The 20,712-nt window shown below is 41.2% G+C and overlaps 1 protein-coding gene across 1 annotated transcript in view; it reads left to right on the top strand.

Annotated features, from left to right (window-relative positions):
* The first annotated feature begins 346 nt into the window (after nucleotides 1-346).
* top2a (DNA topoisomerase II alpha) overlaps nucleotides 347-20,712 on the top strand; it is a 37,156-nt gene continuing 16,790 nt past the window's right edge. The window contains exons 1-24 of the mRNA XM_042343158.1: nucleotides 347-474; nucleotides 2,860-3,018; nucleotides 3,592-3,679; nucleotides 3,764-3,827; nucleotides 4,524-4,669; nucleotides 5,972-6,069; nucleotides 6,349-6,561; nucleotides 7,067-7,240; nucleotides 7,481-7,582; nucleotides 7,742-7,879; nucleotides 9,318-9,456; nucleotides 12,695-12,852; nucleotides 13,407-13,532; nucleotides 13,626-13,736; nucleotides 13,945-14,050; nucleotides 14,672-14,781; nucleotides 14,881-14,973; nucleotides 15,259-15,373; nucleotides 15,866-15,987; nucleotides 16,417-16,565; nucleotides 17,002-17,233; nucleotides 17,395-17,529; nucleotides 17,637-17,837; nucleotides 18,342-18,537. Coding sequence (XP_042199092.1) covers nucleotides 430-474; nucleotides 2,860-3,018; nucleotides 3,592-3,679; nucleotides 3,764-3,827; nucleotides 4,524-4,669; nucleotides 5,972-6,069; nucleotides 6,349-6,561; nucleotides 7,067-7,240; nucleotides 7,481-7,582; nucleotides 7,742-7,879; nucleotides 9,318-9,456; nucleotides 12,695-12,852; nucleotides 13,407-13,532; nucleotides 13,626-13,736; nucleotides 13,945-14,050; nucleotides 14,672-14,781; nucleotides 14,881-14,973; nucleotides 15,259-15,373; nucleotides 15,866-15,987; nucleotides 16,417-16,565; nucleotides 17,002-17,233; nucleotides 17,395-17,529; nucleotides 17,637-17,837; nucleotides 18,342-18,537 — 3,220 coding nt within the window. The 5' untranslated portion in view covers nucleotides 347-429. The remainder of the gene's footprint in view (nucleotides 475-2,859; nucleotides 3,019-3,591; nucleotides 3,680-3,763; nucleotides 3,828-4,523; nucleotides 4,670-5,971; nucleotides 6,070-6,348; nucleotides 6,562-7,066; nucleotides 7,241-7,480; nucleotides 7,583-7,741; nucleotides 7,880-9,317; nucleotides 9,457-12,694; nucleotides 12,853-13,406; nucleotides 13,533-13,625; nucleotides 13,737-13,944; nucleotides 14,051-14,671; nucleotides 14,782-14,880; nucleotides 14,974-15,258; nucleotides 15,374-15,865; nucleotides 15,988-16,416; nucleotides 16,566-17,001; nucleotides 17,234-17,394; nucleotides 17,530-17,636; nucleotides 17,838-18,341; nucleotides 18,538-20,712) is intronic.

The raw sequence follows: 20,712 nt of genomic DNA, 5'->3' as shown, positions 1-20,712 counted from the left end.
GTCAGTCACCCACCCGGGCATCCAGTCAGTCACCCACCCGGGCATCCAGTCAGTCAGTCACCCACCCGGGCATCCAGTCAGTCAGTCACCCACCCGGGCATCCAGTCAGTCAGTCAGTCACCCACCCGGGCATCCAGTCAGTCAGTCAGTCACCCACCCGGGCATCCAGTCAGTCAGTCAGTCACCCACCCGGGCATCCAGTCAGTCAGTCAGTCACCCACCCGGGCATCCAGTCAGTCAGTCAGTCACCCACCCGGGCATCCAGTCAGTCACCCACCCGGGCATCCAGTCAGTCAGTCACTGCTACTCACACTTGTTACGGACCTTCTCGCCAGGACTCGAGCCCCTCTCTCTCTCTCTCTCTCTCCCGGGCCGCTCGCGCCTCTTTTTTTCGTCGTTACGTGAAGCCCGTTTTTCCCCGATCACCTCATGGCCACCGAGCTGTCCTGCAGCCCCAACTCCAGCCCCCTGAGGGTAAGTGCCCGCTTCTCGCTCATACCCCGCGCTCTGTAGCGAGTCCACATGTCTGTTTATTATGTCTGTGGGAGGGGAGGGGGTTGTGATCCTTGTTGGGGGGGTGATCCTTGTTGGGGGGGGTGATCCTTGTTGGGGGGGGTGATCCTTGTTGGGGGGGTGATCCTTGTTGGGGGGGGTGATCCTTGTTGGGGGGGGGTGATCCTTGTTGGGGGGGGTGATCCTTGTTGGGGGGGTGATCCTTGTTGGGGGGGGTGATCCTTGTTGGGGGGGTGATCCTTGTTGGGGGGGTGATCCTTGTTGGGGGGGGGTGATCCTTGTTGGGGGGGGTGATCCTTGTTGGGGGGGGTGATCCTTGTTGGGGGGGGGTGATCCTTGTTGGGGGGGGTGATCCTTGTTGGGGGGTGATCCTTGTTGGGGTGGGTGATCCTTGTTGGGGGGGTGATCCTTGTTGGGGGGGGGGTGATCCTTGTTGGGGGGAGGCTGAGGAGGTCGTTTCTCATTGTCTGACTTTATTAATTATAAAGGCGCGAGGTAAAGCTCTGTCCTGTTTTATTTGAAACTTCACCTCATGTTAAAGCCATAAAAGTGTTGTTAGTGACTGGGGCAGCAAACGATTTTCTCTTCACATTTATCCGAGGTTCTGAGATTAGGCGGGAAGTGAATCCAACGCCTATGTCGGGGAAGGAGTGTGTTTCTTTGTTGTGGCTTTGACTGCAGACTCCCCACACCCGCCTTTCTTATAACGAAGCAAAGATTCTTCTCTTTCCCCCATCCCACTTTCTCTTTTTATATATGTATATACACACACACACACAAGTGTATTTTTTTGAGGTGGAGGTGTAATCCTGTAGGTTTGCAGAGTGTTCTTCCTCCTGGCGTGAAAGGAGTGATACAAGCTTTTTGTTGTTGTACTCTGTTCAAATGTACACGACACTGTCCCAACTAAGAAAAAATCAGAAGTGGTGGGAAGGTTTTAAAGTTCTGATAAACTAAAATCCAAGAAAGTTTGTTGCGTTTGTGCCTCTTCACCCAAAACCTGGCAACCATTTGCTAGTCTCTGGGCAGCCATCTCATCTCCTCCATGAAAGGCGGGATGCTTGGATTCAAATGTTCCTTGTTGAGAATTCAAATGCTTGTGTCCTTGGAAGAATTTGGACAAGCATTTGATCCCTTTGCCCCTCAGACAATCTCGTCACCAAATCACGCTGGTGCTGTTCGGTGGGACGCCCGGCATTAGCTGAGCAAAAAAGGAATAATAATATTAATCCTTGCATTTGATACAGTGCCTTATCAGGTCTTCAAGACGTCTCAAAGCGCTTCACAGAATACACAGTAAAGTGGATTGACTGCATATGTTGTCGTCGAAACACAGCAGGCAATTGCACGAAGGAGTGTCCCACAAACAGTCGTGGTTTGATTGACCAATATTTTTAAAGTTGGAGGTGTGAGCAGGTCAGGAGGGAGCGAGTGCGCATTCAGTTCCAGTACACGGGGGAATTCCAATGTGTAGGGAGATGCATGGATTTTGTTTGGAGGCTCCATGACGATGGGTTTTACATGTGTCATTGTCACTGCCCAAAAAGAGTGAGGTTTGCTCAGCTGGTATCTGAAATGTCACAGATTCTTGGAGAAATGTGAAGACAACAACAACAAAATTACATTTGTATAGCGCCGTTTCACGTTGGGAGGATGTCCCAAGGCGCTGTACAATCAGTGTTTCCGACCCAAGCTGGGGGTCAGGATCGGGGAGTGGAGGGCAGGGGTGTAAGTAGGGTGATCGAAAGCACAGTAAAAGAGGTGGGTCTTGAAGGAGGCAAGGGAGGGGGCGAGACGGAGGGATGCGGAATAAAGTTCCAGAGGGTGGGGGCAGAGTGGCTGAAGGCCTGCCGGTGAGGAACAGGATCTTGAGCTGTATCCTTTGTGTTATGGGAAGCCAGTGGAGTCGGGTGAGGATGGGGGTGATAGGGTCACGGAGCCTGGTATGGCAGAAGACACGGGCTGCAGAGTTCTGGATGAATAAAAACGTCTATCTCTCCCAATACATCCAGAATCTGACGTGCAAGACACTATACAAATGTAATTTTGTTGTTCACACCATTGTCATTGCCAAACCCCTCGATCATGCGCTCTATCCTCCACAAATTCCAGATCATTCATAACTTTGCAGGCAGCACTCCCTCCCGTTGACTGGCTACATATCTCTGTGGTTCACATTTAAGATCTTCATCCTCACCTTCAGGTGCCTCACAGGCTTGACCTATCGGAGCACTAAGTCAACAGAAGAGTCAGTTCCCCATATTCATTGTATTATTTGTGTTCTGCTATAGTCCATCAATAATTCTGAACTACTTGCGCTAATCTGCCTTTTTTGTGCACACGCAGCCTTTGTTTTCTAATCATTCGGCTGCAAATAAGACGAAGAAAGGTGACCATGATTCTCGGAGGCTGTCTGTGGAAAGAATTTACCAGAAAAAAACTCAATTGGAGCATATTTTGCTCCGCCCTGACAGTTACATTGGATCCGTGGAGCCAGTTACACAGGTACAGAACTGAACCATTTTGCAGAATTTTGGTAGATTGGGTTACAGGGATCAAAGTGTTAAGAATTATGTTTCAGGCTTCTTCAGTCATTAACTCATTTAATTCTATTAATGGAGGTGTGCTTATTGATTAATAAGATCAATAATAAGAGGATTTTTTGTAGAACTGGGCTTGCTGAATGCTGTTGTTGTGCCATCGTTGCCAGAACATGTTTTCTGCACTTGAGGTGCAGTACTGTATATAGAAAGAATAGGCTTTAAAATGCATAGGTTAAACATGGTACAGAAACCTTGCATTGTTGTCACCAGACAGTTCAGTACATATGTATTTGTTATGTGTAAGTCACATAAAATCCAATCTGTAAATAACTTTACGTAAGTCATATATGATACGACTTGTGCAAGTTTCACATGATTCATACTTAAATACTTATGAGTTAATTATTTAAATAAGTAATATTAAATGTATGGTCCCAACTGATGCGAATTATTTGAGGTTTACTATATTAAGTTTGTTCAAAATTGCTAAATATTGTTGTCATTCTAAATATGATCTATCTGTTGACCTTTGTAGCAAATGTGGGTATATGATGAAGATGGCATGAATAACCGGGAAGTGACTTTTGTTCCTGGCTTGTATAAGATATTTGATGAAATTCTAGGTAAGTGTACATTTTTGAATGAATTTGTCATTTTCAAAAGTAAGGTTGAATTGATGGTAAAATAGCTTTTTTTTAAAAACACAGTGAATGCAGCAGATAACAAGCAGAGGGATAAACACATGACCTGTATCAAAATCAGTATTGATCCGTAAGTCTGTTTAATATTTTGCAACTTGTGGATTTTTTCCCCCTATGTTTGTAATAATGTCTTGGTTTATAAAACTGAATATAGTAGAAGCCATTATTTGTTGTAGCACAGGTTGACTTGTAGTTCCAGTGGAATGTGGGTCCCATTCACCTTAGCGAGATGGCTCCTATGCTGACAAATGGCTAATTTCTGGGTCATTGCATCGGGTAGCCGCTACCGGCACGGCAAGCTTCCTACGGGTCATCTGGGCAAATGCACAGTGAATGTAGAAACTCTGGCCAACTATCTCAACTACCTCTTAGAAGACAGGTTGGAATTTTATCGATCAACTACCGCTTGTAGCTCAGTGGTTAGAGAACTTGACTGGGTTTGATTCTTGGGCAACGGAAAACGTTGGGCAAGTTTCATTTCCCATCTGTTTACCTAGCATTAAGTAGTAATCCGGTTGTTAGTTGATTGACTGATCACTTTTGCAGGGCTAATAATTCCTTTTAAAAAATTATTGTTTGTGAGACACTGCTGTGAGCAATTGGCTGCGCGTTTCACCCACAAAATACAGTCAATTAGCAAGTTTTTCAAGTTAGTCTCTCAGCAGACCCAACTCACCACTCTCACCATTCCACTTTATTCAATAGTTGCATTTTCTTCAGCTAGTAAGATAATTACCAATTAAACTTTTTTGGTTCTTGTTCACAGTGAAAATAACACAGTCAGTGTGTGGAACAATGGCAAGGGTATTCCTGTTGTGCAGCATAAAGTAGAGAAGGTTTATGTTCCCAATCTCATCTTTGGGCAACTACTGACCTCTAGCAACTACGATGATGATCAGAAGAAAGTCACTGGTAACTTTAGAATTTTGTTTTTCATTTTAACCTGAGGATGTTTATCATATTGACTTGTGCCTTTTTCAACAGAAACATAATTATAAAATGCCTAGCATCTAGGAATGTGTGGGACGGCTAAACATTCTCCTTGTAAAATCTGTGTGCTGTCATTGTCTGGAGAATCTGTTTTGTGGGTGAAATAGGTCAAAGACTGGGTTTTGTATCATGAGAAATGCTTGTCCAGAGCTGGGCTTCTCAAGCTGTGTCTCGCGGCCCCCTGGAGGGAGGGTCCCTGGGTGAGACGTTAAACTGAAGTCCCTTCTGGCTGTTCAAGTGGACATTCAAAAATCCCATGGCATTATTCAAAAAGACAGGGGAGTTTCTCCCAGTGTCCTGGCCAACAATCCCCCACATAAAATTGGTCACTCGCTCCATGGCTGTTTGTGGTACATTGCTTTGTTTTGTGCAACTCGCTGCTGCATTTCATTCTCAAAAGACCCAGTCAAAAAACACATTACAGTAAATCCTGTGACGATATGATAAGGCAAGGATTATTATTGTACTTCCACTTCTGGTACCAGAAGGACAGTATGTCCTATGAAGCTCTTTGATACATCTCAATTATGTCATAAGGCACTATATCAAATGTGAGGATAATTATTATTATTCTTGCCAGCGTCCTGAAGTTTGTTTTAAAAGAATTATTGCACCATCTTGGATTGTCGGGTCATATTTCGAACTCTAGGGATCGGAAATCCCAAAACCATTCACTAAGCAAAATGGTGCTAACTATGAAAATATACAGCTATCTCTCATACTACTAAATAATGGAATAATATAACTCTATTTTAGTATTCCAGCCATAATGAAACAAATTGTTTCCCATCTGTAAACTACCATGATTCTATTAGTGTCACTATGCAATATCCTTCTGAGATCTTTGCTTCAAAATATTCAATATGTTTAATAATAATAATAATCCTTGCATTTGATATAGCGCTTTTCACATCTTGACGTCTCAAAGCGCTTCACAGAATATACTGTAAAGTGAATTGACTGTATATTTGTGGGCGAACGCTGCAGCCAATTGCGCACAGCAGTGTCCCACAAACAGTCGTGGATTGAAAATGACCAATTTATTTTTGTTTTGGAGGGATTATTATTAGGCGTGTGGAGTAAGGAAACTTGCCCAAGGTTTCGCCCTGACCTGCCTGGAATTGAACCCAGGTTTGCAAGGCGAGTGCTCTAACCACAGAGCTACAGGACTCCACAACTTAAGTCCTCATTATTTAGAAGATAAACCTGTGTTGTTTCTTTCAGGTGGTCGAAACGGTTATGGTGCGAAGCTCTGTAATATTTTCAGTACAAAATTTACAGTAGAAACTGCTTGCAGGGAATACAAGAAGTCTTTCAAACAGGTAAGTTCAGTGCCCTGGCAACTGCAGGTAGCAGGCAGCCTTACATGAATCTGAAATACAATCGTTTATAAAATTCATTCTTCTGTAGTTTGTGGTATATGTGCATTAAATCTACATCCGCAAGCTGGTTTGAGGAATTGTTGTGTCCAGTATTACAGTTAAATGCTGCTGGGCCTACATTTTAATTTCTCCAAAAATAGTTTCCAAACTACGCTCTTAATGTTTAATAAAAAGGTTCGGAATTCCATATTATTGGTTTGTTCAACCTTTTCTTTGCAGACCTGGACGGGCAACATGGGGTCGGCGGAGGAGCCAAAAATCAAACCCTTCGATGCCGATGACTTCACTTGTATTACCTTTCGACCAGATTTAGCCAAATTCAAAATGCAGATCCTTGATAAAGATATTGTAGCGATTATGGCACGGAGAGCGTATGATGTTGCTGGAACCTGCAAAGGAGTTAAAGTTTTCCTGAATGGAAAGAAACTACCTGTAAGTTTAACAAATGGGCTTGGAAATGGGTGCAGCAAGGATAATAATCAAGACCTTTCTAATTTATGAAGTAGCCAACTTGAAATAAATACTTGGTAAAACATCAAAATTGAAATTTGTAAAGAGTAAAAGAGCTATGCCTTTTAAGAGGTGCAAAATCTTGTTGAAGGAAGTTTGTTTAGTGAAAATACTGGTTATCTGTTCTGGGAAGATCTTTGTAGTTCAAACAAAAGATAGTTTTTTATTTAGAAGCTTGTTTTTATTTAAAGCCATCCTATAAGACATACCGGGTTCCTACTTACTGCTAGGTAAACAGGCGTGTGGAGTAAGGAAACTTCCCCAACATTGTGCCCTACCGGGAATTGAACCCAGGTCTCTTAGATTGTGAGACGAATACTCTATCCTAAAGTAGGTCTGAGCTACAGTACTCCACGTTCTGAATTGAAGGAACAAATTGTGGGCAAGTTTTTGAATTGTTGATATCCGACTTGTCTGTTTGTTGCAGGTGTCTGGATTCCGTAGTTATGTTGATCTTTACTTAAAAGACAAAGTTGATGAAACTGGCAGCCCACTCAGAGTGATCCATGAAGTTGTGAGTGAACGATGGGAAGTTTGTGTGACCATGAGTGAGAAAGGATTTCAGCAGATAAGCTTTGCAAATAGCATCGCCACCACAAAGGTGAGCTTCAAATATAGTATGTTCATACAGTATTACAATATGATTAATGCAAACATTCAAATCAAATTTTGATTAGGAACTGCAAAGAGCATTATTGTTTATACAGTTTCATTTTGTCTGTTTTTTGTACAGCTCAGATTGATAGGGAACTAGATTTAAATACTTAAAATCATTTCATGTAAGGCTATAGGTGGCCGACGAGATAAATTGACCAGAGATTGACTTGTATTTTATTTCTAGGGTGGGAGACATGTTGACTATGTCACTGACCAGCTGGTCAACAAGTTGATTGAGGTTGTTAAGAAGAAAAATAAAGGTGGTGTTGCAGTGAAGCCATTTCAGGTAATACTTCAATAAACATCAATCAAATACATAATTGTTGTTATCTTTCCGAACTAAGGTCTTTTTCTAAATGAGAAGAGACATGATTTTTCAAAAATGATCAATTTAATTCTGTTTTCATGTGGATATTTGTGACTAAATCTTGATTTGATTTTCTAGGTTAAGAACCACCTGTGGGTGTTTGTGAACAGTTTGATTGAAAACCCAACGTTTGACTCCCAGACAAAAGAGAATATGACCCTTCAAGCTAAGAGCTTTGGGTCAAAATGCCTGCTGTCAGAGAAGTTCATCAAAGCGGTGCGTTTTGGTTTTGATTTAATTTTAGAACTTGAATTGGGCTGCTGGCGCAAGTTTTTAAAAACAAAACACAAAATACTGCAGATGTTGGAAATCTGAAGCAAAAAGAGATGTCGCTGGGAACGCACAGCAGGTCAGGCAACATCTATGGAGGAAGGAAATTGAGTCAACTTTCGGGTCCATGACCCTTCGTCAGAACTGGGGCATGTTAGGAAGGAGAAGCTTTAAAGGACCAACAGAGAGTGGGGGCGGTAGGGCAAGGTAGACAAAGGAGAAAATGGGGTAGAGGACGGGATGATGGGTTAAAGAGATGTTAATGATGCAAAACAAAGGGAAATTTGTTTGGGGAAAATAAATCAAATTTGCATTATTAACACCTATTCCCCTGTTTTCTTGCTATATCTCCCCCCCTCCCCCTCCTTTAACATCTGTCCTCTACCCTATTTTTTCCTTTGTCTTCCTTGCCCTGCCTTTCCCCTCTGTTGGCTGTTGGACCTTAAAAGCCTCCCCCTCCCAACATGCCCCGGTTCTGATGAAGGTTCCTGGACCCGAAATGTTGACTCACTTTCCTTTCTCCATAGGTGCTGCCTGACCTGTTGAGTGTTCCCAACAACTTATTATAGTAATAATAATAATAATAGTCTTTGCATATGATATAGCGCTTTTCACATCTTCTAGATGTCTCAAAGCGCTTCACAGAATATACTGTAAAGTGAATTGACTATATTTGTGGGTGTTAATAATGCAGCCAATTGCGCATAGGCAGTATCCCACAAACAGATGTGGATTGAAGTGATCAATTTATTATAATTTTTTTTCTTGAGGGATTATTATCAGGCATGTGGAGGAAGGAAACTTGCCCAAGGTTTCGCCCTGCCAGGAATCAAACTCAGGTTTTTCGCTTGCGAGGCAACTTCTGTTTCTGTTGAATCTCTATCATTTTAAACACTTCAATCTCAAACTTATAAACTCATGCGAATACAGACCAAGTTTATGCAACTTGTCCTCGTAATTTAACCCTTTAAGCCCTGGTATATCGTTAGTACAATTTGAGTGATATTTAGTTGGGCACTCAAAACACTGAAGTCAATTGTTTAATTTCGTCCTGTAGGATTCAGAATTAATGTATGGGTAACGTGCGTATGTGCACTTTGCCCGTGTCTGGTTTATTTGGATTAGTTGTGTTGTGCATTGGTAACTTACAAACCTCAAACCCACAAATTTTTAAGTTTAATATAATTTCTTGGCTAAATCACTGACACTTTCAGAATTGATGGACTTTCAGAATTGATTCTTAAGTCATTACATGAACTGATTTTAACAATTAGCCCAATCCGAAGGTCAACAATTAATTCAGTCCAATAAACTTGTGTAATTTTAATTAAATACAAGTATAATTATTATTATAGATTGTTTTTCTTTTTAATTTCTGTTGTAGGCATTGAACTGTGGTGTGGTTGAAAGCATCATGAATTGGGTTCGATTTAAGGCACAGAATTTGCTGAATAAGAAGTGCTCAGGAGTGAAACACAGCAAGATCAAGGGCATTCCCAAACTGGATGATGCCAATGATGCTGGTATGATTAAAATTATTCTGATATTTAGTACTAATCAGTATTCTGGAATGGCACTTGTGTCTTTGGCCCAACCTTTTGGATCAGATTGCAAGTGTAATAGTCGATTTGTAGATCACTTTTCCTTCAAAAAAAATTAAATTGGTCACTCAATCCACAACTGGGACACTTGTGCAGAATTGGCTGCAGGGTTTAACCCACAAAATATACAGTCAATTCACTCTACGGTAAATTCTGTGAAGCGCTTTGAGATGTCTCGAAGATGTGATAAGGCGCAGTTGCATTTGATATATCAAATGTCAAGGATTATTATTTATATTACCTATGATGGTGGAGTGGGACTCAAATTAGAGCTATACCAATTCGAGTGAAATTGGAATACATTTTTTCACATCAAGGGTTGTGTAAATGTGGAATTCACTACACCAATTGTTGTAGATGCTAGGTCAGTTGAAGTATATAAGAGGGAGGTAGGTGAATGTTTTGTGTGCACCGGTATCCAGTGAAATAATAATTTTTGCTTTTGATAATGGTTTTTAAGTTTCAGATCAATTATTATCTAATGAAATGGTGAACAGACTTAATAAACTGAACAGTGTAGTCTGTGTTCCTATACTTTTAATGAGCATTGTAGAAATGTTGCACAAAAACTTGAGCAGAGACCCCAGCAGTGTGATGAGAAAACTGAGTGAGGTGGAACAGAGAGAATTCTGTTTATAAAGAAAACAAGAATGGTGAGAGTGGGAATTAGGTGCAGAAGGGGAAGAGCTGCATAATTATAAAATATGTAAGTTATATTAAAATAATATAAAACGTGTCTGGGAATATGGTAGGGCAGATGAGACCTATTGCATGCACAATGTGTGCCATGTGAGAACTCCAGGATGCTTTGTGCCCTGCGCAGACACGTGTAGAAGTGCCCCTGGCTGCTCGAGATTAGAGTTTCTGAGCTCAAGGAGAGGCTGGTGTCATTACATAGCATACAGGAGGTGGAAGAGTTCCTGGATCGAACGTTTCAGGAGGTGGTCACCCCACAGCCACAGAGGGTTCAGAAGGAGAGGGAGTGGGTGTCCATCCGGCATGGTAGGAAGTGGGGACAGGCTGTGCAGAAATCCCCTGAGAGTGTGGCACGCACAAACCGGTTCGCTGTACTGAATATTGGTCAGGGTGATGACACCTCTGGGGAGGGGAGTCAAAAGCAAATGGAGACACGGGACACACAAGGAAGAGTGTGTCAATGCAATTATCATTGGAAAGGGACGATGTGCTCGAGGGTCCAAAAACAGAATCTATTTGGTTAGAGTTAAGGAGCTGTTACTCTGTTAGGTGTATACTATAGACCACCAAATAGTGAGAAGGAGATAGATGAGCAAATCTGCAGCAGATTTCAGAAAGAAAGAAAGTTAGTGATAATGGGGGTCTTCAATTATCCTAACATAGACTGGCAAAATAACAGTGGGCAAGGAGGGGGAAGGATTATTGAAATGAAATGCAGGATAACTTTCTGGAGCAGTATGTTTCCAGCCCAACGAGGAAGGAATTAGTGCTGCATCTAGTTCTGGGGAATGAAGTGGGGCAAGTGGAGCAGGTTTCAGTTGGAGAGCATCTGGACAACAGTGATCACAACATCATTAATAATAATAATAATAATCCTTGCATTTGATATAGCGCTTTTCACGTCGGGAGGACGTCTCAAAGCGCTTCACAGAACACACTGTAAAGTGAATTGACTGTATATTTGTGGGCGAACGCGGCAGCCAATTGCGCACAGCAATGTCCCACAAACAGTCGTAGATTGAAAATGACCAATTTATTATTGTTTTTGGTTTTGGAGGGATTATTATTAGGGGTATGGAGTAAGGAAACTTGCCCAAGGTTTCGCCCTCTGCCTGGAATTGAACTCAGGTCTTTCACTTGCAAAGCGAGTGCTCTAACCACTGAGCTACAGGACTCCATTAGGTTTAGAATAGTTATGGAAATGGACAAGGAGCACTCAAAGGTGAAGATACTCAACTGGGAGAGGGCTAATTTCAGTGAGTTAAAAAGGGACCAAGCCAAGGTGGACTTGAAAAAAAGATTGGCAGGTAAAACAGCTAACGAGCAATGGGAAACCTTCAAGGAGGAGGTAGTTCAGGGACAGAACAAGTACATTCCCACTTGTAAACAAAATAGACAGTGTTACACAACTGACTGGGAAACAGAAAGCAGAGAGTGGTGGTGACCAGTTGTTTTTTCTGACTGGAGGGAAGTGTGCAGTATAAGCTAGACAGTACAATCTTAAAGTGAGTGCAGGTGCAGAGAAACCTGGGAGTTCATATAAGTAAATCTTTTAAGGTGGCAGGACAGGTAGATAAAGCTGTTTTTTTTAAAAAAAAGCATACGGGATACTAGGCTTTATACAGAGAGGCATAGAATACAAAAGTCAGGAAATTATTGACCAATACTGACCTTTATAAAACACTGGTTCGGCCTCAGTTAGAGACTGTGTTCAGTTCTGGGCACCACACTTGAGGAAGGATGTCAAGGCATTGGAGAGGGTGCAAAGGAGATTGACCAGGATGGTACCAGGAATGAGGGTCTTAAGTTATCAGGGGAGGCTTGAGAAGCCGGGATTATTCTCCTTGGAGCAGAGAAGGTTAAGAAAGACTTAATAGGAGTTTTTAAAATGATGAGGGGATTCGATAGTGTGAACAAGGAGAAGCTATTCCCACTGGCGGGTGAGTCGGTAACCCAAGGACACCGATTTAAAATAGTTGTTAAAAGAAACCGAGGAGAAATGTTTTCACACAGCGAGTTGTTGGGATCTCAAATGATTGCCTGAAAGGCTGGTGGAAGCCGATTCGTTAACAACTTTTAAGAGAGAAGTAGTTAATTATTTGGGGGAGACATGTTTGCAGAGCTATGGGGAGATCGCTGGGGAGTAAGATTGAATTGAATAGCTCTTTTTTTAAAGAGCCAGCACAGACACAATGAGCCGAATGGCCTCCTTTTGTGCTGTATGATTCTATGTAAAGTGGGGATCTTTATTATTTGTTGTGTTCCTTTTGGGTATATTGTCTGTTTAATGGAAATTTGCCCTTGTTTTGTTGATTCCCCCAAAAGTTTCCATGATTAATACAAGTTGGTTAAAACATAATAATGTGTATACATGGAAGAACAGTATAACAACAACAAGATTATATTTGTATAGCGCCTTTTGAGTGAAAATTGTTTAATTTGTGAAAATTATTATTTTCCTTAGGAAGTAAGAATTCTCAGTGTTGCACCCTTATCCTAACTGAAGGAGATTCAGCCAAAACATTGGCTGTCTCAGGTCTGGGAGTTGTTGGACGAGATAGATATGGTATATTTCCCCTTCGAGGCAAAATGCTCAACGTTCGAGAAGCTTCACACAAACAGGTATATGTCTAAACTAGTATTAACAATGTTCATATAGCTCACGTTATTTACTTGGTACTTAATGTCCTGGATAAGCAGTCATAGCGCATGGTTTAGCCTCTAATCCTTATAGCTTGAGCACAGTATAAAATGCCTGATCGCTCTTCTCCAGGACAACCCCTCTTGTAGTTATGAACAAAATGTAGTTTGTAGATCCATCTGGTTCAAATCTCATCCAAGCATCTGACCACAGTCTCCATCGAACATTTGGTAACCAATCCAGGCTCATCATCCTCTCACCTGCAACTGTTGTTTAAATTGACCCTAATTCTGCCTTGGCTTAATTCTAGGTTAAATGCCCACCTCTCTTTCCCTACACACTCTTTTCCCATCTTAGTGGCTTTATTGTTGCCCAACTGGTGGAGGGGAGGAAGAGATTAATTCTTCATCCATCCACTCCACATCTCTTCGTCTGTTAAAGTTTATGGTGATTCATAATTGATGAACTGTGCACTTCAGTGGGTAGTATCTTCAGGAAAACTATTAGATTCTTAAACTATTTTCTTTCATTACAGATCATGGAAAATGCTGAAATCAACAGTATCATAAAAATCATTGGTCTACAGTACAAGAAGAATTACGATGACAAGGAGTCTCTTAAGACACTTCGCTATGGAAAAATAATGATCATGACAGATCAGGTCATTTTCATTCATTTTCCTTACGTATGCAAGTTAATAGAATTTTCCAACTTTTTAAGTTGAATTCTGAGGTACCATGACCATCTTTTGCAGGATCAAGATGGCTCCCATATTAAAGGCTTGTTGATCAACTTTATTCATCACAATTGGCCTTCCCTCCTCAAGCACAAATTCCTAGAGGAGTTCATCACTCCAATTGTAAAGGTTTGTCAAACATTTGGGTTCTTTGAACAATTTCATGATGGATTATTGTTTTGAGGAAACAAAATGATGAATTATTGTTGTCTTGGATTAAGCTCCAATGTGTAACCAATCCATGCCCTAATCTTGGGAAGAATTTACTTTAGTTTCTATGAGTTCACTTCAACACTGAACTTGTTGATACAATGTAGTGAGCTTCTGATCTTTGCAGGCAACAAAAAACAAGCAGGAAATACCATTTTACAGTATTCCGGAATTTGAGGGATGGAAACAAAATACTGAAAACAGCAGAACATGGAAAATAAAGTACTACAAAGGTTTGTTCTAAAACCCTGTGTGGTAGTGCTCTCACTGAGACATGTAAGAACCTGCTCATTTTATTATGCACTTTACTCTGATCCCTGGGATCCATTTTGTGGTGATGTTCACTTTAGGTTTACGTCTGGGTTGTTCATGGGGAGAGAGAAAACCAAAAAAGATTGGTTAAAATGAATAAATAAATTGTATTAATTTTCTCTATCCTGTGGCTTAGAACATTGACTAATTCCCAGGGCACAGTCTGATTGTCTCATTTTGCATTGTGTGCCTCTCCCTTTGGATAGCAATTAGCTTTCACTCTTCACTATGTTCTTCTACCGGGCTATCTGACATTACTGAACTTGCCTTTTGGGAATTGTGGATACCGAGTTTGCTGTATGGTATTATGTAGTGCCGCAGTACGTTTGGAAATCCGGGCTGGAATACTGAGGTGGATTAGCCATATGGATTAGGTCTGTTTGCTGCAAACAGATGACATTATTGAGATGTGATGCCTGAATCATTATCTTTTTAAACTGGAGCCACGTGGAACGTTTCCTTCATTTTCAATTGTGGCCGAAATGAGATAATGGAGAGACTTGCGTTTGTTTACATTTAATTATTCAATTTCAATCTGCTAGGTTTGGGTACCAGCACAGCTAAGGAGGCAAAGGAATATTTTGCTGAGATGGAGAGACATCGCATCCCCTTCAGGTATGATGGGGCTAAAGATGATGCTGCAATCACCCTGGTAAGTATATTCTCCAATTTTTTAAATTTTAGTTTTGATTGTCTTATGTGTTGCCAAACATGTACACAGTACTTAAACGAACTACTTTATTTACTTCAGGCCTTTAGCAAGAAAAAAATAGAGGAACGTAAAGAATGGCTGACCAACTTCATGGTAGACAGAAGACAGCGCAGACTTTATGGATTGGCAGAGGTATGGCTGAATCCCATTTGGAATATCTTGTGTGACGTTCACTTTCTTTTACTTTTGTGAAGTGATCATCCATGGCTTTTATGTCCTTTTAAAATTCTCCTTCGCATAGCACACGTGCCTGATGTTTGGCGCACACTTTTTTGCAATATTGTATCATTAAGCTAATACTAAAGAAAGTTAAACTCACTGATATGCAACAAATGGAGTATGAGTATGGAGTATCATTGTTTACATTGTTCCTCTTAGCTGTACCTTTAACAACTGAATTGTTTAAACTCTTAACAGAATTACTTATACGGAAAAGAAACCAAACAGTTGACTTACAATGACTTCATCAATAAGGAGCTGGTTCTCTTCTCAAACTCTGACAATGAGAGATCAATTCCATCACTTGTGGATGGTAAGCCTTTTACAAAAAAATTTAACATACTAGGAATTCTTCCCAAAAGGAGAAAATGTAATCTTTGAGAAACAGACGGAATTTGTTGTTTCAAGATGAGAAAAATCAATTCAGATCATTTGTGGAGTCCTGTAGCTCAGTGGTGAGAGACAAGTGAGAGACCTGAGTTCAATTCCAGGCAGAGGGCGAAACCTTGGGCAAGTTTCCTTACTCCACACAGAGCCTAATAATAATCCCTCCAAAACCAAAAACAATAATAAATTGGTCATTTTCAATCTACGACTGTTTGTGGGACATTGCTGTGCGCAATTGGCTGCCGCGTTCGCCCACAAATATACAGTCAATTCACTCTACAGTGTGTTCTGTGAAGCGCTTTGGGACGTCCTCCCGACGTGAAAAGCGCTATATCAAATGCAAGGATTATTATTATTTTTGAAACAATTGTTTTAATTGTAACTTACTGTGGTAACTTTTGTATCTTCAATAATACAGGCCTCAAACCAGGTCAGCGCAAGGTCCTGTTTACTTGCTTCAAGCGGAATGACAAACGTGAGGTCAAAGTTGCCCAGTTGGCTGGTTCAATTGCTGAAATGTCAGCCTACCATCATGGTGAGGTAAGACTGTTGATTAACCCTTAGTGTCGGCTAAAAATTTTTTGATTTGTGGAAAAATTGCAAACCTGTATGTGAATTTTTTGAGACAGTCTAGTGTCTGCCGTGCTTATGTGGGTTCTCAGAAATATGAATTAAAACTTCTGGCTGATTTTGAATTGTATTCAGGTGCTAGAACAGGAATTAATGTAACAGCATGCTTGGGTGATCACTAGGGGCATACATTTTCTCACTCATGCTAGCTAAAGCTCTGACCACTAAAATAAGTTGATGAGTATTGATAAGGTGCATAATTACCATAGTAATTTATCATTCACGCCTACAAATAATTGATCTTAAATAGATTTTTAACATTTCTTTTGGCTCAACCTATTGTGATAATGGAAACCTGTAATGCTTTTTTGTTAACTGATGATTTTCTGTTAAAATCAGGTATCCCTTATGATGACAATTGTTGGCTTAGCTCAGAACTTTGTGGGCAGTAATAACATCAGCCTTCTGCAGCCCATTGGTCAATTTGGTACACGGCTTCACGGTGGCAAGGATGCAGCCAGCCCTCGGTACATTTTCACCATGCTAAGGTGAGGCTAGTAACAGCTTTGCAGACAGAACTTCCAACATTTCTATTGTAGTTATGTGGGCATTTGTACGGTATAAATTATGGCTGAAGTCTTATCAAGTTGCTGACTTGTGTGTTTTTTTATTAACTTTAAACTCCAACTAAGAATGGTTTAGAACTAGTCATGGCTTTGGATGTTCAATGGGTTGTGCCGTACAAATATTCCTTGATGACACATTTTATAGGATTTTAATTTCTTACCGCTAGATATTGCTGATGTGTCATACTGTTTGAAGTTTTCTAATTTAGGAATGTTAACGCATAGCCACACTTTCACGCTTTTTCATTGTAATTTGGAATATTGAACTAGATTCTTCCTTCTTCCATAATCAAAGGATTAATCATAATCAGTGATGGCAAAGGAGGGGTCAGTGATTGACACATTTTGTTTTTTTCAGCCCTTTGGCTCGCCGTGTGTTCCCATCACTCGATGATAATCTGCTGAACAACTTGTTTGATGATAACCAGAGGGTGGAGCCAGAGTGGTACATCCCAATCATTCCTCTGGTTTTAGTCAATGGTACAGAGGGCATTGGCACCGGGTGGGCAAGTAAAATCCCCAATTATGATGTAAGAGAAATTGTTAACAATGTCAGGCGAATGCTGGAAGGAGAGGACCCACTGCCAATGGTGAGTCAAAACTTCATGTGGACTTGTGTTCACCCTGGTGATGGAAGTAGTTTTATTTGGTTTTAGCCCATCACTCCAGTTATTATAATGGTCACGTAATTGATCACAGAGCATTCATATTTAATTTTAACTCACTGTTTAATGTACCTGTTTTTTAATAGCTTCCTAACTACAAAAACTTCAAGGGAACTATTCACGAGCTGGGTCTTAATCAGTATATGATTAATGGTGAAATCTCCGTGCTTGATTCCACCACAGTAGAAATTTCAGAGCTTCCTGTCAGGACATGGACCCAGGTACTTTTTTAAGTCTTGTTATTATACATCTACTGACTGAAAATATCATCGCAAAACTGTTGAAAATAGTGTATTGATTTTAAATAGAAGGGTGTGTGTATTTTTAGAATTACAAAGAGAATGTACTGGAGGCGATGGTGAACGGGACAGAGAAGACTCCAGCACTGATCTCCGACTATAGAGAGTACCACACTGATACCACTGTTCGTTTCCTGGTGACGATGACTGAGGAGAAACTAGCTGAAGCAGAGGCTGCAGGACTGCACAAAGTCTTCAGGCTAAATACCCCTCTCACCTGCAACTCAATGGTACGGTGCTTTGATATCACAGTGAGCTGAATTTCCCAGACTAATTTGTTTTTAAAAATCATTGGAAACGCCATCTGTTACTCCAATGTTTTTAACTTGATTATTTAGATGTTGCTTCACAGATTCAGCAATGATTCTTTCTGAGTGATGACATGGTCACCCCTGTTTTTTGCATTTATCCTCTGTTAAAACATGTTTTGCTGTGTTTTTTGTAAGAATTGAGAGCATCAACCTTGCAAAAACGTATGCGGTTGATAGCTTGGTGAGTGCGTTCGGGTGGGGGGGGAACCCAAACAAAAGGCTGGGACAGAAGCTTCCCAATTAGCTGTAATATTGGCAGTACCTGTCACCGTGGTAACTCTCACTAGTAAAGTACACCTTGCGCTCAGTGAGGTCAAACACAGAGGCCACTTAGTGCACTCTGTGAGGGGAGGGTGGTGAGACATACACTGTATACAAAAGGGGTGAGAATTGTCGCAATGGAGTTAACTTGTCTCTTTGTAGGTGCTGTTTGACCATGCTGGCTGTCTGAAGAAATATGATAATGTACAAGATATCCTAAAAGAATTCTTTGAGTTGCGGTTAAAATATTATAATTTGAGGAAGGAGTGGTTGGAAGGAATGCTGGGAGCAGAGTACAGCAAGCTCAGCAACCAGGCTCGTTTTATCTTGGAGAAGATCGAAGGCGTTCTGATCATTGGTAAGTATTCAAAATTTATTCATAGAATCATAGAATTGTACAGCACAAAAAGAGGCCATTCGGCCCATCGAGTCTGTGCCGGCTCTTTGAATAGAGCAATTAATGTCAATCCCACTCCCCAGCCCTTTCCCCATAACCCTGCAAACCCGTCCTCAAATACCCGTTCATCACGTTTTTAAAAGTAGTTATCAAATCGGCCTCAACCGCCCTTTCAGGCAATGCCTTCCAAATTCGAACAACTCGCTGCATGAAAACATGTCTTCTCACCTCCCCTCTGTTTCTTTTAGAGACTATTTTGAATCTGTGACCTCGAGTCACCGACACACCCACCAGTGGAATCAGTTTTTCCCTTTCCAACCTATCAAATCCCCTTATGATTTTGAAGACCTCTATTAGGTCTCCTCGTAACCTTCTCTGCTCCAATGAGAATAATCCTCGCCTCTCTCGCCCTTCCTCATAATCAAGGTCCCTCTTTCCTGGTACCATTCTTGTAACTCTCCTCTGCACCTTTCCAATGCCTTAACATCCTTCTTATAGTGTGGTGCCCAGAACTGGGCGCAGTATTCTAACTGAGGCCTAACCAGTGTTTTATATAGGTTAATCGTAACCTCCTGACTCTTGTACTCTATTCCCCTATTTATAAAGCCTAGAATCCCATTTGCCCTTTTTACAGCTTTATCTACCTGTCCTGCCACCTTCAAGGATTCATTTACCTGCACCCCCAGTTCTCTGTTCTTTTACCCCTCTTAAGATTGTATTACCTAACCTGTATCATTCTTTCTACCAAAATGCATTAGCTCGCATTTCTCCACATTGAAACTCATCTCCCATGTGTCGCCCATTTTACTATTCTGTCCATGTCTTCCTGCAGTTGGCTCCTATCCTTCTCACTGTTTACCCCCTACCTAACTTTGTGTCGTCTGCAAACTTGGAAATGGTACTTGTTATACCCAAGTCCAGATCATTTATGTATATTAAGAAGCGCAGTGGTTCTGCTCTGATCCCTGGGGGACGCCACTGTACACTTCCCTCCAGTCAGAAAAGCAGCTGTTCACCACAACTCTCTGCTTTCTGTCTTCCAACCAGTTCTGGATCCACTGCCACTGTCCCTTTTATTCCATGGGCTTCTATCTTTCTTACAAGTCTTTCATATGGCACTTTGTCAAATGCCTTTTGGAAGTCCATATAAACTACATCAACTGCACTACCTTCATCCACCCGCTCCGTTACCTCATCAAAAAATTCTATTAGATTTGTTAGACAAGATTTGCCTTTAACAAATCCATGTTGGCTGTCCCTAATTAACCCATATTCTTCTAAGTGAAGATTTATTCTGTCCCGGATTATCGTCTCCAGGAGTTTCCCCACTACTGATGTTAGGCTGACTGGCCTGGAGTTCCCAGGTTTGTCCTTCTGTCCCTTTTTGTACAGGGGAGTCACATTGGCCACTCTCCAGTCCTCTGGCATCACTCCTGTGTCCAACGAAGATTGAAAAATTGTAGCCAAAGCCTCCGCTATTTGCACCCGTGCCTCCCATCGTAATCTTGGCTGCATCCCGTCCGGACCGGGCGAGTTATCTACCTTCAGTGCAGTCAACCTTTTCAGTATTCTTTGTTTATACTTATCCTATCCATTTCCTCTGCCCTCTCCTCCGGTACTGCGGCATTTGGTGCATCCACTTCTTTTGTGAAGACAGATGCAAAGTACTCGTTCAGCACATCAGCCATGCCCTCTGCCTCCAGAATAAGATTCCCCCTTGGTCCTTAATTGGCCCAACCCTATCTTTGACTAGCCTTTTTTCCTTGATATGTTTGTAAAATATTTTAGAATTCCCTTTAATGTTACCCGCTAACCTTTTTTCGTATAATCTTTTTGCCACTTTTATTTCCTTTTTCAAACCTCTTCTGCACTTCCTATATTCGATTTGGTTGTCTTCTGTATCTCAGGTTTGACATTTGTCATACGCCTCCCTTTTTCTGCTTCATTTTAGATACAATTACCTTCGTCATCCACGGAGGTTTGAAAGCCCTACTTTTCCCTTTTGTGGGAATGTATTTATTCTGTCCCCGAGCTATCTCATCCTTGAAGACTTCCCATTGCTCTTTAGTTGTTTTACCTGCCAATCTTTCTTTCCAGTCCACCTTGGCTCGGTCCCTTTTTAGCTTACTGAAATTT

The sequence above is a fragment of the Callorhinchus milii genome, unplaced genomic scaffold (assembly GCF_018977255.1).
Source record: "Callorhinchus milii isolate IMCB2004 unplaced genomic scaffold, IMCB_Cmil_1.0 Scaffold23, whole genome shotgun sequence".
Lineage (NCBI taxonomy): Eukaryota > Metazoa > Chordata > Chondrichthyes > Chimaeriformes > Callorhinchidae > Callorhinchus > Callorhinchus milii.
This window is presented reverse-complemented; position numbering and strand designations above follow the sequence as displayed.